Source organism: Capsicum annuum, chromosome 2, assembly GCF_002878395.1.
Source record: "Capsicum annuum cultivar UCD-10X-F1 chromosome 2, UCD10Xv1.1, whole genome shotgun sequence".
NCBI lineage: Eukaryota > Viridiplantae > Streptophyta > Magnoliopsida > Solanales > Solanaceae > Capsicum > Capsicum annuum.
The window spans coordinates 140,830,310-140,847,093 of NC_061112.1; the positions used below are offsets into that span (position 1 = coordinate 140,830,310).

Sequence of the window (16,784 nt, forward strand, 5' to 3'; positions counted from 1 at the left end):
TTCAAAAAAAAAGAAAAAAAATAAAACATGAGGCGGGTCATGCGGTGTGATTTTAAAACTTGCGAGTTTAGTAAAAACCCGCCCCGCCATCCTTAATCAAGAGAAAGCAAGAACACGTCCAAAAGCCAGCCAGATATCCTAACCGTTGGACGATAACGAACCAGGGTGAGAAAAAAAGTTCCGTTACCGGGAATCGAACCCGGGTCTCCTGGGTGAAAGCCAGATATCCTTACCGCTGGACGATAACGGAAGTTGCTTGTCAGTTCTTTCATAGAGTTATATCTATCAATTAAATCAACAGGCCTCCTTTGGACATCGCCTACCTCATTTTGACAAAATTGAGGCGGTTTTAATAACACTATAAAGCCCCCACCCCATTTTGTCATAAAACATCAAAAGAAAACCCTACATTCTCCCCCAAGGCTCACACAGCATTCATCGGCATTGGCATTGAGAAATCGAGGCATGGAGAAAAAGGGTTTGGGTTACCGTTTCCATCCAACTGATTCGGAAGGACTTACTTTCTTGCTAAGATTCGTGGCGAAACAAGAGATGCATGATTCCGGATTCATAACAACAAACATAGATGTCTATGGTAAACAGGAGCCATGGGAGATTTACAGTCACGGAGTACCCTGTGCAGACGACGATGACAGTTGTTATCGCTACTTCATCACAAAGAAAAGCAACACGACGTATCATGGTGAAGTGGGAAACACGTTGGGCAGTTGGAAACAACAGGACAAGGGACAACCAATTCACTACAATAAGGGGAACTCATCATCGTCAACACCTGTTATTGGATGCAAGAGGAGAATGCGTTACATGATTAAGGATCATAAAGATGATGGACTCTGGCTCATGAAGGAGTTCGAGCTCTCTAATGTTATTCTCAAAAGGTTCGATGAGGACCGGAGAGATTATGTTTTGTGTGCTATCAAGAAGAAGCCCATTGACACTTGTCCTTTCGAGATGAATTATGATTCTGACGAAACTGACGAGGTAACTTGTTCCAATGATAATGATAATACTATGTACAGGAATTTGCTGATGATGTTTTTGTTTTGGAAGATTAGTCGTGTTTTGTTGTCTTGTGCTTTTTTACTTTATTCATTGCATTAGACGAACATTCACCTTGTTGGAGTTGCTTTAAGTCGAAGGTGAATCGAGTCTATTTAACGTTTCATCATATATCCTTTTTCTCGGGTAAGTATTCGGAACATTGAATTGAATTGGAATTTTGCGAACGAAAAAGAAGCATATGGTTCCAGCTTTTATGAATATTCTAGTGTATCTTCATTTTGCGAGTATCATATTTAAACCCCCCAAAAAAAGCATATGATATAACATTGTAATAAAATAATTCTTCTTTTTGCTTGAACCTATGTGCATTGATTATGTTTTTGTTTTTTATTGTTGAAAGTTGAATCGACATTGTATGTCTAAATGATTATTAATTGAGAAGTTGCTGCTTATTTTTCTTGTATAAACATTGCGTCTCGGTCAGCTTAGACGGGTCAGATATGTGAGGAGAGGTGCGAGGATGCATCAATTAAGAGATGTGAGAGGTTGTCTATAACAAGTTTTAGGAGAGGTAGTGATGGGCCGAAGAAGGACTGTGGGGACGTGATTATTAAGTACCGGCTCCTAGATGCACCCAAGGGTGTGGCCTAGTGGTTCAATGAAGTAGGTTGTGCACCATGAGATCTCAAGTTTGATTCCCAACGGAGACATACATAAGGTGGTTTCTTCTCATATGTTCTAGGCTTGGTGGACGCATTTTTAAATAGTTCTAGTCTATTTTGGATTGAAATATGATTTGATTTGCTCTAAAAGAAATAATCAACTCCCTAAGTAACTATACCTGTTGCTTGTGAGAAGTGACAGGTATCCCATGGAACTAGTAGAGGTGCATAAAAAAAAGTACAAGACCCTAGATAGGAAGGTCGAGGATTAGGGTAGAAAGGATAGTTGGCAATCGAGTGTTGTCACACTTCTATGTGGGGAGGGGCAAGGGGTCAGTCTATACTCCGTATATAGTAATATCAGTTAACAGGCGTCTTTTATCTTCAATTTTCTATGCAACTTAGTTTGTTCTTGCAGGGATCTTCTCCGGAGGCTGGGGAACCCTCCGATCAGGAGTGAACCCAGGCAACAGAACAGAATAGCTGACTTGCTAGCTAAAGAGGACCAGAAGCTGGATATGGATCACTTTTTTGAAAAATGGGACAGTTCTCCCCCACCCGCGTTGTTTGTTCGAAGCTTGCTAGAATCAGACAAGGAAGGAACTTCTTTTGTAAGGGGGCCCCCCGCGTTGGTTGTAAATAATAGTATTAGGCCAATACTTTCTCTTGCTAGCTCTCATGCAGCTACTCCTGTGTGCTTTCCCCATCCGCAGTACACCCCCCACCCCTCCTAGCTTCTTGTTTTGCTTGAAGGAACCATCAATATTGAGCTTCAGGCCTCAAATAGGGGCGGTCCAGCATTGTTTAAAAACTTTATTCATAGTGTTATTCTTTTTAAGTGAATGAATTTCATGGCTCTTTCAGAAGGGGTGGAAATGGTACATGCATTTACCTGTTAACTAACCTTATTTTATGAACATTTTTTGGTCTCTCTACATTATATTAGCTCTATTTAAAATGGTTTTGGGAATTCAGACCCATCTTAAAGGTAGCAGAGGGGAGATGAAAGCAATTACATGGTAGTAGCCAAAAGTCAATGGACTGGCTAGATCTGGCCAAGGTACATAGGTGTGTTTGTTTTGAAAGATTCATGATGGACTATTTTTAACTTTGACCAAATGAAGTAAATGCTGGTGCAACAACTCTGAACAGTCTTTTGGAGGAAGATAATATAGTTTCTCTATAGTTATCATTCATAACAAAAGAACTTTTGATAGCTTGGTTTAATAATCTAAGAAATGACCCATACAATTCTTAGATTATTGACGAGCTCCTCTATTAACACAACATTGTTCCCATCCAAAAAGAGACATAGTATAAGCAAGTTGTTGAGAAGTAAAGCTCCAGCAGGTATCGCGAAAGGAGAAAAAATAAGCAAAGGCAGGAACGTTCTTGCAATCTGTATAGGGATGACTTGTACTCATGAATTTCTAACTAGAGCTCATTTGACAAAATCTTGTTTGTTTAGTGTTGATTTACAAAAATCATATTAATATACCAAAAGATCACAAAAATCAGAGGAGAAAGATGGGGATATATTCTTGCAAGAGCCTCTTATCCACTAATTATTAATCTCATTTCTACGCTTTGTATGTCCAATTTACACGTCCAGACATCTTTTCCATGGTCTCTTGGGAATGGAGGTTCAAATGTCGAGTCATCAGACTTGTGGAACTACAAATTTTCCAACTCTTGGAGATAAAATGGATTGCACTTCCTGTATGTTCAGCACCTTTGGTACAGCCATCCCCCCGGAGATAACAATTTCTACATCGTTTGAAATTTAAACAAAGTTAGAAGAGATGAAGGTGAAAATTGCGAAGTTTGTAAGTACATGTTTCAATTTAGAGTCTTACCTATCCCTTCTCGAACAGAGAGATTGGGCCTCATAACGTCCTTAGAATTCACAAAGAATATATCTCCAAGGTAGAGGTGATTAGTCGGCACATAAACACAACAGAGTTCTTCTGCACCTGTATTCGTGTTAAGTATGACCGTTGAAGTGATGAAGCCAAATGCATACTCACCAAGCCGCGGATGCCTTATTATAGCCACTTCTTTGAAGGCTTGTGAAGTCTTATCTGGGAAAAATTGTTGCATTCTGTTTAGCATTTGGAACGTTTTGAATCAAACATCAACAGATTTAGTTGGTTACCTGGTGAAATTGCTGAGCTAATTTGCTTGGAGGCAGAGTAGATGTAGCTCATGAGGGGCATTTTTTTTATGAACCACTCTCCTAAACTAAGAAGAGATGCACCTAGCCACGAGGACATGAACACTCCAACAAAGAAGATGAAAGTCATGGAGGTAATAAATCCAAGACCTGTGAATCAGCATGAACACTAATGATAAATGCAGTGCCCAATCAACAAATACTGCAATTTTATCATGTAGTTGCTTAAGAGAGGTGATGTTTTCCTTGGAAGCAACCATATATTCAAATTAAATATGTTAATATAGAATACAGGTGATCAAATTGGAGGGACGACATATAGATATATAAAATGAGAGGCACACACACATAAACACAAAATCACTGATCAATACAAACCATCTTCATTTTTGAGATGGTCTCCATTCTCATAATTCGTTTTTGGTTTAAGCTACACCTTAAGCACCACACCCTCGAATAATATTTCTAAAAGCACGATTCAAGATTGTGCATGCTAGGAGGCAAAAATGATATGATCAAGTATAAATATAAAATGTGTCCATGGAAACAAAATAAAAATGGCAATGACTTCTCGGTGGTGAAGGCTAATGAATGAATTATTTCGTTGCAAGTAAGGTCTATGAGCCAAGTTAAACATTATCCTCCAAGCCTGAGCTCTTTCCCTTCTCCCCCCACCCAAACTCATGAAAACAAAGGAAAAACCAAGAGGAGGAAACAACAAATGCTTACAATATTTAGATGTCAGTTTTTGTACAGTCAAATAGACGAGTACATAAAAAGAGCATGGGGTACTAACCAAATACATTGATTCCAAGATGATTATAGATTGGAGAAAAGAAGTCATCCACAAAATGAATAAACCACCAGGTGATGTAGAAGGTTATGGCTATGGGAAATAAGATGACACTGCAAAACGATCATAAAAACATTTATATGTAAATGTACCATTCATCGAACAAAAAGCACAACATGACAGTAGAAGGAACAGTTTCTGAGCAAAAGAAAACTGACCATCCGGTGATGAATTTTTTCGAAGTCCAGCTACGAATAACTTTGCTAAACGCCTGCATAGAGAGGCAAAAAAAACAAAGGGAAATCTAAACACAAAAACAGCCTTCATATTTTGCTCAAAAGTCAAAGTTCTTTGAACATACTTGTTTGGACAAAGAAACTATGTGATCATAGTGTCTTTTACTCTTATTAGAAGTGGCAATAATTCTTCAGCTTACTCATAGATAATAGTTCACAGAAAACAAGATTACAAACACATTCAAAATGTACTGTATCGAAAGATGGCCAATTGGATTAATTAACAAGCAATGTTGGTTAGCTTCTCATTATCAAAATGGAATGAAATGTTTCATTCTGCAATTCGTCACGCTATCTACTTCTAAGCTCTCTTTGTAGATATCCCAATTTAAGCTCTATGTTACATGAACTGGTTTATAGGTAGATATCCAGTATGTAAGTATTCTCTCTTTTACTTTTACCCCTCTCTAGGATCTCCCACCTTTTTGCTCCCCTAGTTACTCTAACACACAACCTTAGAGTTGGAGATGGAGGGTGCTTATTATCTGAGCAGCCTCCTCGTCCAATATATAGGTACTCATTGCAGTTATTTTTGGAGAATATTATAGAATAATCACGAATTATCCACACACATCTAACATCCATTTGACACAAGTTATGTTGCTTGAGGTCTCAAAAATGTAAATATGTGCGTGTCGGATTATCCAAAAGTAGTATATATTTGGAGAATAATGCGGCATTGCAAGTGAAGAGTCTGGCGCAACTTAGTATACAACCACGTCAAGACAAACAAAGCATTCATGTAACCTAGTCTAAGCTTCCTCTGACCCATAAAATGCAAATAAGGAAGAACAGAAAAAGGAAAAAGGAAAAGGAACGCGACATGTATGAGATCACATCGAGGATAACAAAATTAAAAACACATCCAACATGGAGAGTACTGATTAATTAACTAGTAATGTTGGTTAGCTTCTCATTACCACAAAATGGAATGAAACGATACATTCTGCAATTCATCAAGCTATCTAACTTTTACGCGCTAATTGTGTTTCTTACACGGTAGATATACCAATTTAAGCTCTATGTTAAGTATTCATTATGATTTTTAGCAGTTTTTTTTTTTTTGGGGGAGAATCTTACAGAATTTTCGCGAGTCATCCACACATATATAACATCCATTTGATAAAAGTACAAGACAATCAAAGGATTCATCTAACATAATCATGTAACATGGTCTTAGCTTCGCTAACCTATAAAATGGCAAACAAAAAGTGTCGTGACACGTATAGTAGCTCAATTGATTGTCACTTTCACCTTATTGGTAAGGGTTCGATGCAACCATCTTGTAACTCTACCCCATTTCGCATTTTCCCACCCCATTGTTTTTTTTTTAGACACGATAATATGTATGAGAATCACATTGATGATAACAAAAATGTCATTGCACGCAAATTAACGAATGAAACAGCGAGAGAGATGGAGAAACCTCTTTGCCAGAGGAATGATGAGACCTACAAGGAGAAGAAGAGGGAGTATTAGGGGAATCAGAAGGAGAAGAAGATTTAGAGTGATCTTTAACATTTATATTGGGCACCGGTATCAGAATCTCTAATTCTCTATCCTTAATAGACATATCTGATCTTGGCGTCCCCATATTAATATCAATAACGTATCAAAATTATAGATCTCCTTCCTTCCTTCTTTCTTTGCCTTTTCTTCCCCTAATAATGAATATGCAGTTAATCCAATTCCCTGCACACCCTAGCCCCTTTTTCTCCAAAGTTTCTCAATATAAATATTTAAAACTTAGTGACCTTAATTAGGTGTTTAACAGGCACTAAACAAAGATACCGTGCCAAATTTAAATTCCTGACAACTTTGAGGGCTAAAAAATTTAAAATTTTAATAAAGTGACTCAAGTTTTAAGTATTACTCAATGATTATTTTTATAATTTCTCTATTCAATTCTCTCGAGTTTGAGGGTATCATGTCCATATATATTGCCTTGTTAGTGCAGATATCACAATACTTGGATTGTTTACCTGAATAATAGTGAAAGTATAGTGATGAATTTTTGTATTTAAACTTTTTAATTTTATTATCCGTAATGCATATTCTACTTGAATTGTCTATCTGAATAATAGTAAAAGTACAGTGATGAGTTTTTGTATTTAAACTTTTAATTTTACTATCCGTAATATATATATATATATTTATTTTATTTTTAAAAAAATAGTTGGGCATAAAAAAGAGAGATTACAATATGAAAAATGAGAGCACATGTAACTAACCAACTAATCTATTACGATTTTCTTTCCATATGTAATACATATTTTTACGTAAACTATACTTATTTTGATTCGTTTTGTACTTTATTAGCGTCCTTTTAAAAAATCTTCAAATTAGTAATACTTAATAATTTTTATCCATAAGCATACCGGCAAAACGTATCTCTCTCAGTTTAGCATCTTCATCTTCTTCCTCTGTATCATCTGTTGGGTTTCGAATCGTAGATGTAGTTGGCTGATTCTGAAATTACAGCTGGAATTCAAGGGTAAAAATCGATCGGAGCATAAAGTATTGTGATCGGTTTAGGGGAAGATGATAACAAGGTCAAAACTGGTAGAGCAGCTAAGAGATTATCAGATCCGATCTCAACACAAGTGCCCTCCTCTTACTTTCTTTTCCCCAAATCTTCATCTATCCAATTGGTACCTCTCCATTTCTATCTATGTAATATCAATTTAGGCTTTTATGGTTTTTTTTTTTTTATTAAACTTATTTTTCTGTCCATGAGTTATTTGTACTGACTTATGATTTTGCGATGCATTTAGAGGTCGTTTGGTAGCTGGTTAGAATCATGCAGTTATTGGTAATTGTAAATGTATCAGGTCAGCTCAATTTGACCAGCTCAAATTTAGCCCAATCTGCACATTTAACACCTCTCGCAAACCATTGCCCTGGACTAATTGAATATTTAGGAATAATTCCTCTTTGTGCTTGCATATACGTTTCCATAATCCTACTCCTGGAAGCCTAGACAGTTTGGTCTTGTGAGTTTACTTCCATAGCCATTTGATGAGAAGGATCTTGTTGTGGAGAACCAGGTCCTTTATTCCCGTCCCCCTCAGTTGTTTGGGTAAAAGGACTTTGGGCCGCTTTATGCAGCGAAATTGATGCTCATCGCTATTCCCCTCCCACAAGAAGTTCCTTCTAATCTTATCAAGTTGCTTCAGGACTTTGATAGAGACATGTAGTATGTAGGAATACTGTACACGGTTGATCAATGCCAATCTTCCACCCATTAATAGGTACTGCACTTGCCAAGAAGCTAATCTCTTTTCAAACTTTTCAATCACACCATTCCATATACTTGTAGCTTTATATTTTGCACCCACTGGTAGACCCAAATAGGTTGTAGGAAAAGAGCTGATGCTGCAACCAAGTATTCCTGCTAGTTCTTCCGGATTTGGTACTACATTATCAGGTTAAATAACACTTTTTAGCATGTTGATGTGAAGTCCTAATGGTGCTTCAAAAATGAGCAATATTAAATTTAGGTAAAGGGTCTGTAATCTGTTTTCACCACAAAAGATTAGAATATCATCAACATACAATAAGTGTGACGAGTTTACAGTGCTCCTTGCCCCGGCCTCTCTGTTTAGCTTTATCCAGCATCCTACCCAGCTCTTCCATTGCTGGTATGAAGAGGAAACGTGATAGGCGTTTCCCTGGCGTCGGTCCTTTTGTGGGTAAAAAAGCCACAGGGCTTCTATTCATCAGAACCGAGTATTTCACTGTGGTAACAATGAACATGGGCCACTTGATCCATTTCTCCCCAAAACTCATCTATCGTAACATTGAGAATAGGTATAACCAATTTAGTTGGTCAAAGGTCTTCTCAATGTCTAGTTTACAAAGAAATGCAATGTCACGACCCGAGTTGTGGCCTTGACCGCTACGGGCATCCAGAACCATCAAGGTCCAAGAGACCCCTTTAACGGCCCAACCCACTAGTGATATTGTCCGCACGGCTTTAAAACGCGTCACTAGAGAGTAAGACTTGCTTACTTATATACCCAGCATCCCTTTTGTGTCTTGCGGATGTGGGATTCCTTATCCTAAGTTGGGGTCGTTGAGGTTTGCCCCCACCGAATAGGATTTGCCTAGACTTAGGACTGAGTTTTGGCCTTGAACTCTGGCCCACGTCAACAGGGCTGACATAGGAGTGGCTCTGATACCATTCTTGTCACGACCCGAGCCGAGACCCTGACCGCGACGGGCATCCCGAACCATCAAGGCCCAAGAGACCCCTGTAACGGCCCAACCCACTATTGATATTGTAATGACCCTTACAGTCATTTTCCTGTATTTTCATATAATTTTAGTACTATTTAAATGTATTGTGGATTATTTAATTTAATTTGGCATTTGGTAGAAATATAATTTAGTACCCTTCTAGAATATTTTCGATATTGGTAAAATTCTGTAAGTGATGATATATTTCTATCACTTTATAATAGACTTTTATGATTTATTAATATTTTAAGCGGAGATAGTAATTTTAGAAATGTTAAAGTATTATTATTATTATATAATAAAGATTTTTTAAGAAATATTTTTTTACTAATTATGGTATATTCAAAATATTATAATTATTTTATCATGAATTTATACAATACCCAAATATGTGCGCAGTGTAGAAAAATTGTTACTTGTGGTCAATAACACCACACGTGGAAATGGGAATGGTGGACCATAAGGTTGCTTCCACTTGTCTTCAACTTTAGGCTAACTTTACTTATATATATATAGTAACATTTGACCCTTTTAAAGTTAAAAAAAAGGGTGAACCATCCACTATCCATCCACTGTAGGTATATATATATTCACGATAGGTTTTGCGGAAAGGGTGAACCATCCACTATCCATCGTTGTGGAAAATAATTTTTCTTGATGTTATTTAAGCTCGGACTCTAGCAAGACTTTATTCGGAGGCTTTGCGGAAAGATATGTTAGCTTTGGCGTCTAGGTAGGCTAGGTTTACCCTACCTTTAGATTGAGCTTATTTACTGAAATTGTAAACTATTATGCTAGCTTTGGATAAGTGTCTGTAGATGCATATTATTTGATTTATATAAATTGTCTTATTTATCCGGATTAGGACCCCGTTCTAGTAAATATTGAAATATTATCTTTTAATATAATATAGCATCTATTACTTTAGGACGTGAAACTAAATTTGCAAATCTTGAATTTATCCCTTTTAATTAAGATTAGCGGATGATTATTTAGACGTTGACATTGTCATGGTATGGATTTTAATATTACCATTGGGTATTGTTACTATGAGTTCCAGTTCGAGTCCGGCATTTGATTATTATTGTTACTATGAGTTCTGGTTCGAGTCTGACATTTGATTATTATTGTTACTATGAGTTCCGGTTCGAGTCCAGCATCTGATTATGGTTGTGGTTCCTCTGAGTTCCGGTTTGAGTCCGGCATCTGATTATGAGTTCTATATATATGTGGCCTATTGTTATTATCAACTATGTCCGGTTCCAATCCAGCACGTGTCCTCTTGTTATTACCCATTGGTTCCGGTTTAAGTCTGGTGCACATCTGGATGACTATTACGATTTATTGGGATCAGCGCAGTTATGGATTATGTATGTTTATTTTCATTACTTGTGTGTCCCACCGGCTTATTGGGGTACGGTTAGGTTAATTGTCTTCTTCAGTGTGCCTAGCGGGCTTATGGGGGCCCAGTTAGGTTACGTTTGATTTGTTTGTTATACTGCATTATTATTTTTTTTGTATCGCTTACGTTTATTCCTTTACAGCCGTTGCGTAGCTTGGTAGTTGTTAACCTTTCCATCCCTATTTACTGATGACTCAGATTACGCCTTCGCATTGTAGTTATACCTTTTCTGTATTGAGCTTATTCGACCGATGATGCCTACTGAGTACCCGTTGCTTTGGTACTCATACTAAACTTCTGCATTTTTTTCCTGATGCAGATCCGGGTACTAGCAGTCGACGTGATTTCTACCTTTCAGTACTGATTCAGAGCAGGGTGAGCTTGCTGTCGTCCGAGGATGATCCTCCTCTATCTACTCTAGTTAGTCTTTTGCACTCGAGACTGCTTGTGTATATTGTGTACATTTTAGATTTTTGTCTAGTACTTGGGTACCTGTTAGTAGTGGCTCTAGTACTGACCTTATCGGGTCTTGGGAGGGATTCATTTGTATAGTTGGTCCTTTTTCCTCCTCTCGTTTTAATATAATATATATGCTCCCTTCTTAGCTTTCAATTATTATTGTTGTAGTTATCATTATACATGATCTTTTATTTGATCTCTGCCGGTTAGCCCGTTACCTATCATTCCAGACTATGGCTTGGCTTGCCTACTGGTTGGTTAAAGTAGGCGCCATCACGACTTGAGAAATCGAGTCGTGACAGCTTGGCATCAGAACCTAGGTCTTACTAGTATTGTTAGTACTAGAGCCGATGTTTAGTAGAGTCCCACGGATCGGTACGGAGACGTTTGTATCCTATCCTTGGGAGGTTACCGAGCATTTTTAGGGAAAAATCTCATTTTCTTGATCCATTTTTGTGCGTAGTAGGTCTGGGTTGGTTGTAACTCTTTTTATTGGCTCATTCTCTACGCAGATGGATAGGACGCGAGGTTCGAGAGCAGGGGGTCGAGGCCCCAAGTCCGCTTCTAGAGTTCTAGCTTGGGGTCGACCCAGATATCAGGGGCAGGGTAGAGCAGCAATCCCTTTTCGAGATCAGGCCAGGGATCCATCACCTGTTATAGCTCCGGGGATTGAGAGAGCTCCAGGTATTCCGCCACATCAGCAGGTGGGCCAAGGGAAAGCCCAGGCTCCACCCGGCTTTATATCTTCTTCGGGGTGTATTGGTACAGTTATTAGGGTTAGTTGGCGGTCCACCAGTCGTGGGAGCTCAGCCAGCAGCACAGGGTAGTGTTGATTTAGGGGCACAGTCTGCGGCAGCGACGTGTAGGGTAGAGATTCCACCAGCACCAGTAGTCCTACAGCTGGCAGTAGCCCAGCCAGTTATGTCTGTAGAGGAGCAGAAGATGTTGGATCGATTGACTCCACCCAGGTTTGCCGGGACCCCGTGAAAGGATGCTCACGAGTTCCTATCCAGTTGCGATGTGGCGGAATACCTGGAGCTCTCTCAATCCCCGGAGCTATAACAGGTGATGGATCCCTGGCCTGATCTTGAACAGGGGTTGCTGCTCTACCCTGCCCCTGCCCCTGATATCTGGGTCGACCCCAAGCTAAAACTCTAGAAGCGGACCCGGGGCCTCGACCTCCTGCTCTCGAACCTCGCGTCCTATCCATTTGCGTAGAGAGTGAGCCAATAAAAATAGTTACAAATAACCCAGACCTACACACAAAAATGGATCAAGAAAATGAGATTTTTCCCTAAAAATGCTCGGTAACCTCCCAAGGATAGGATACAGACGTCTCCGTACCGATCCATAGGACTCTACTAAACATCGGCTCTAGTACTAACAATACCAGTAAGACCTAGGCTCTGATAGCAAGCTGTCACGACCCGATTTCTCAAGTCGTGATGGCGCCTACTTTAACCCACCAGTAGGCAAGCTATAGTCCGGAATGATAGGTAACGGGCTAACCGACAGAGACCAAATAAAAGATCATATATAATGATAACAATAATAATTGAAAACTAAGAAGGGAGCATATATATTATATCAAAACAAGGAGGAAAAAGGATCAACTATACAAATGAATCCCTCTCAAGACCTGATAAGGTCAGTACTAGAGTCACTACTAACAGGTATCCAGTCTAAAATGTACACAAGCAGTCTCGAGTGCAAAAGACTAACTAGAGGAGGATCAGCCTCGGACGACAGTAAGCTCACCCTACTATGAATCAGTACTGGAAGGTAGGAATCTCGTCGACTGCTAGTACCTGGATCTGCACCAGGAAAAAGATGCAGAAGTGTAATATGAGTACCAAAGCAACGGGTACTCAGTAGGCATCATCGGCCGAGCTCAATACAGAAAAGGTATAACTACAATGCGAAGGCGTAATCTGAGTTGCTCATGAGTTCCTATCCAGTTGCGAAATTTAGGGTTAGTTGAGGCGCGAGGAGTGGACTTTGTTTCTTATCTGTTCGATACGGCAGCGAGGAGGTGGTGGAGGGGTTATCTTGAATCCAGGCCAGCTGGGAGACTCAATTCTCTGAGGTTTTCTTAGGGCAGAATATGCCTCGCAGCGTGCGCGAGCATCTTCGGGATGAGTTTACAGCATTGAGACAGGGTTCTATGACTGTGGCTGAGTATGAGGCGAGATTTCATAAGTTAGCCAGACACGCCATTATGATTCTGGATATAGAGTACGAGCAAATTGGATGCTTTGTCATGGGATTGAGATTATCGCTTCGTAGGGCTACACAGAGTTTGGTAACTTCAGGGAAGTCTTTTTCGGAGATAGTCAGTTTACTCCATAGAGGAGATGGATCGTGAGTCCCAAGGGGGCAGCGATAAGAGACCGCAGTTACAGCAATTCTCAGGCCGAGGATTTCACGGTAGGTACCCTCATCAGAAGCCTTCTCAGCATCAGGGTCAGCCTAGTCGGCCAGTTCAGGCATCGCTTCAGATATCCGACAAGGGTCAGCTCGGCTATAGTAGTTCTAGTGGTCAGAGCAGCAGCCAGCCGCAGAGAGGTACTCAGCCAGGACTGTCGAGTCGGGGTGGTCATTTCGGACTATGGCTTGGCTTGCCTACTGTGGGTTAAAGTAGGCCCCATCACGACTTGAGAAATCGGGTCGTGACAGATATTGTCCGCTTTGGACTCAGGCCTGCACGGCTTTAGAACGCATCACTAGGGAATAAGGTTACTTATATACCCAGCATTGGCTCTGATACCATTCGTGTCATGCCCCGAGCCGGGGCCCTGGCCGCGATGGGCATCCCGAACCATCAAGGCCCGAGAGACCCCTGTAACGGCCCAACCCACTAGTGATATTGTCCGCTTTGGGCCCAAGCCTGCACGGCTTTAAAACGCGTCACTAGGGAGTAAGGCCTGCTTACTTATCCCTCCTGTGTTGTGGGACTCCTTATCCTAAGTTGGAGTGTTTCAACCAGCTTCACCACTCTTAGCTAGTCCTATGAATTATGATTGCATTCCACTCCTGATCCCTTTTGCACTAAAGTCCATATTAGTCAATAGTCTCTTTAGCGCTGTCTTGACAGCTTTTTTTCTGTCCTTATATCCTCTTCCAATATTTTCCATAGATTCCTTGCCTCCTCACCTGTTAAAATTTCTCAAATGCTTTAAATTGTTGTGAATTCAGTAATTATTTGGTATTGATTTCTTATATCCATACTTGTGCCTATGACTCTGAGTGATATCGCCTGTTCCACCACCTCTGGCAGCATATTATTAAAATCTGACCTGCTACTAGATTATGCTTTAGTCTTTTCATCGGTCTTATAGTCCAAATAAACCTCCACTATTATTTGTGGAAAAAATTTCTCCAGATATGGTCACCCAATTCTGATCATCTTCCTAAAAAAATGTGCTACTTCTGCTCTTCCAATTATCTTACCGATTACCAAGTAGCATCTGTTGCTGAGGTCCCTTTTTCAACGATAAAGCTTGATGTAGTTTACTGGCTTGACCTCTTTTATGGATTTCTCCTCATGATGAGTTCCACCTATATGATTTCTCCCCTATAAGGAGGATATGGTTTTTGCATGATCTGGTGCTCACGCTTTTGAATTCACCAAACTTCCTTCATCAATTCAATTTAAGTGGGTAATCACCTGAATTTAATGCTTCAAATCCATCTTATCATCTAATCCTTGTTGTTTTCCAGACCATATAATTCTGCTTGGTATATGTGATAAAGGAATGCTGGTATTTAGCCCAAAATGTGAAACCTGTTAGTTTGTTGGGATTCAATAGGCATGGCCGCCTTTATTCTCATTTTAATTTTTGAGCCTGTAAACATTGCCAGTTTCCTTTCACACAGCTTTCCTTCATTTGTCCCATTTGCTTACATCTCTTCCATCCGTCTTAATGTTGTTTGAACAGGCTAAAGACTGCATACAATAAACCCTTGTTGTCTGGGCCTTCCCCGGACCCTGTTCACAGTGGGAACTTAAGTTCCCACTGGATTGCCCATTTTTTAGATTTCTGCGAAATGAATTGGAGAGTTGCAATATTATCTATCTTTTTCATTTGTGAATATTAATCAATGCACGTTAGTCTTCTGATATTTCCCAACACTGTCGAAAATTCAAATTTTTGAAAGTTGTATAGGATAATATTATTAAAATAACAGGTCAAACATTGTAAGACGTTGCAAAAGGGAATGATTGTCACTGGACAAATGGCATAGTAGATACTCTTCAATATCATCTCTCGTCCTTTCCCTTTCTATACCTATATCATGCTCTTCAATATCGTCTCTCATCCTTTCACTTTCTATACCTGATTATTTTCTTTTTTTAATTCCTTGTTTTTGCTTCCCAATGTTGTCCAATTTTTTGAACTTCTTGTGGTTGTTGGAAATTCCTTCACTCCTCTGTTAATGGTATGTCAGTCGATTGCACTCTGAAATGGATGCGCTGCTACTTGTGTATTAGCCCTTTATCTGTTATGTGTAACTTGTAAATTTCTTTGATGTATTATGATCCTCATATATTGACGAACTTGGATGCACAAGATCTTTATCTGCTCGCGCACACAAACTGAATTACCATATCCTTTTCACCTTCAGTTTTGTCTTGTCATTAGAATAATATTTGCTTGATGTAACCTTCATTCCACAAGTTCACAAAACCTTCTAAACAGTTTTGGAAGACCTGGGCATTGTTTAATGCTGTAACAAATTTGTAATTGTCTCAAATATTGTGTAGGGCTGATGTTGCAGTTGCTGTGTTCTACGCCTTGCTATTTTGTGTGCTTATAGTATCATCATATGTGGCCATTTATTTACGACATTACTGGAGTTCCTTTCTCATTATATGCCTTGCTGTTATCCTTCCGGTGCGTTTGAGAATGTTACGACAAGCTCATGCAAGAAAGAAAGTAAGACAGTTACCTTTGTCTATGTGAACTTCCTTCTACTTCTGCAAGCACCAAACAGCAGTTTAAGTGAACGGAAGACCTCTTGCACAAAAGTGCTCTCTGATTATAGAAATACAATTCTTTGATCTTCGTCACATAGGCTGACCAATCTTCTGCCGTGAAAGATGAATACGCCCTTCGTATTACTCTTGATGACCCATTCATTGAGAAGCATGATTAGACGATCAATTACTATCCTGTGACATGAACACCCAGAGTCTAGTGCTCAAGGTTTCAGTATTTTTAATGATTCTTATTTTGTTGTAAACTAAGCTTTGTGGGTGAAAAAATTCAGCTCTGGATAATACCCAAGCAGGTGCGCTGATTTTAAACTTTGAAGTGTATGTATAGGACTAACACATACTATCTGAATGATCAGATAATAGTCGCTGAAAGGTTGAAATGCCTTTGGTTCAGGAATAATATACTGAACCGTGTAGGAAAGTTGAGTTCTGTCAGAGAGAGTATTTGTGTTGTTCATTAGTTAGTTAGTTATGTTTCAAATAGAAGTATTCAAAATGTAGACGTTTTCGAAGGAATTTGATTGCTAAACTTCTTTTCGGAGTTATACTAGTTCTAAATTCTATTGAAGCTAATTCTTAAATTTTAGGATTATTGGTTCCGTTCCGATACATAAGCCACCAAAGTTTTGTTCCGGGTTACGATTTTTCAGATAAATTGAACTACTTTTGATAATCAACGGAAGTGAATCCCAGGGATAACAGACAGCAGACAGAAGGCAATTTTATCGTTGTTCTTAA

General features: G+C 39.2%; 2 protein-coding genes, 1 long non-coding RNA gene and 1 other non-coding gene across 5 annotated transcripts; 2 read left to right on the plus strand and 2 right to left on the minus strand.

The window, feature by feature from the left end:
* Nucleotides 1-178: 178 nt before the first annotated feature.
* TRNAE-UUC lies at nt 179-250 on the minus strand. Its single transcript has one exon. It is a non-coding gene; the product is annotated as a tRNA-Glu (tRNA).
* A 65-nt stretch (nt 251-315) lies between these two features.
* On the plus strand, nt 316-2,561 carry LOC107859952 (NAC domain-containing protein 14). Its single transcript, XM_016705121.2, has 2 exons — nt 316-1,002; nt 2,104-2,561. Exons 1-2 carry the CDS (start codon nt 466-468, stop codon nt 2,143-2,145), a joined length of 579 nt encoding a protein of 192 aa, XP_016560607.1. The 5' UTR covers nt 316-465; the 3' UTR covers nt 2,146-2,561.
* Nucleotides 2,562-3,110: 549 nt separating this feature from the next.
* LOC107861330 (protein LIKE COV 3-like) lies at nt 3,111-6,695 on the minus strand. Of its 2 annotated transcripts, none has more exons than XM_016706673.2 (6): nt 6,374-6,695; nt 4,870-4,922; nt 4,655-4,764; nt 3,841-4,008; nt 3,542-3,766; nt 3,111-3,452 (listed from the first exon to the last, which is right to left on the minus strand). In XM_016706673.2, the coding sequence occupies exons 1-6, from the start codon at nt 6,539-6,541 to the stop codon at nt 3,346-3,348; spliced, it is 831 nt and encodes a 276-aa protein (XP_016562159.1). In that variant the 5' UTR covers nt 6,542-6,695; the 3' UTR covers nt 3,111-3,345. The 2 variants fall into 2 exon arrangements, with proteins under 2 accessions (XP_016562159.1, XP_016562160.1); XM_016706674.2 differs by having other exon boundaries at nt 6,403-6,673.
* Nucleotides 6,696-7,137: 442 nt separating this feature from the next.
* Nucleotides 7,138-16,591, plus strand: LOC124896062. The gene is made up of 2 exons (XR_007052465.1): nt 7,138-7,598; nt 15,813-16,591. It is a non-coding gene; the product is annotated as an uncharacterized LOC124896062 (long non-coding RNA).
* The last annotated feature ends 193 nt before the right edge of the window (nt 16,592-16,784 follow it).

Coding starts and splice junctions, on each gene's coding strand:
- LOC107859952 (XM_016705121.2), top strand. CDS start 466: ATGGAGAAAAAGGGTTTGGGTTACCGTTTCCATCCAACTGATTCGGAA. Junction 1,003..2,103: donor ATTCTGACGAAACTGACGAG/GTAACTTGTTCC, acceptor TTGTTCTTGCAG/GGATCTTCTCCGGAGGCTGG.
- LOC107861330 (XM_016706673.2), bottom strand. CDS start 6,541: ATGGGGACGCCAAGATCAGATATGTCTATTAAGGATAGAGAATTAGAG. Junction 4,009..4,654: donor TCTTGGAATCAATGTATTTG/GTTAGTACCCCA, acceptor GCTGATTCACAG/GTCTTGGATTTATTACCTCC. Junction 3,767..3,840: donor TAGCTCAGCAATTTCACCAG/GTAACCAACTAA, acceptor AATTTTTCCCAG/ATAAGACTTCACAAGCCTTC.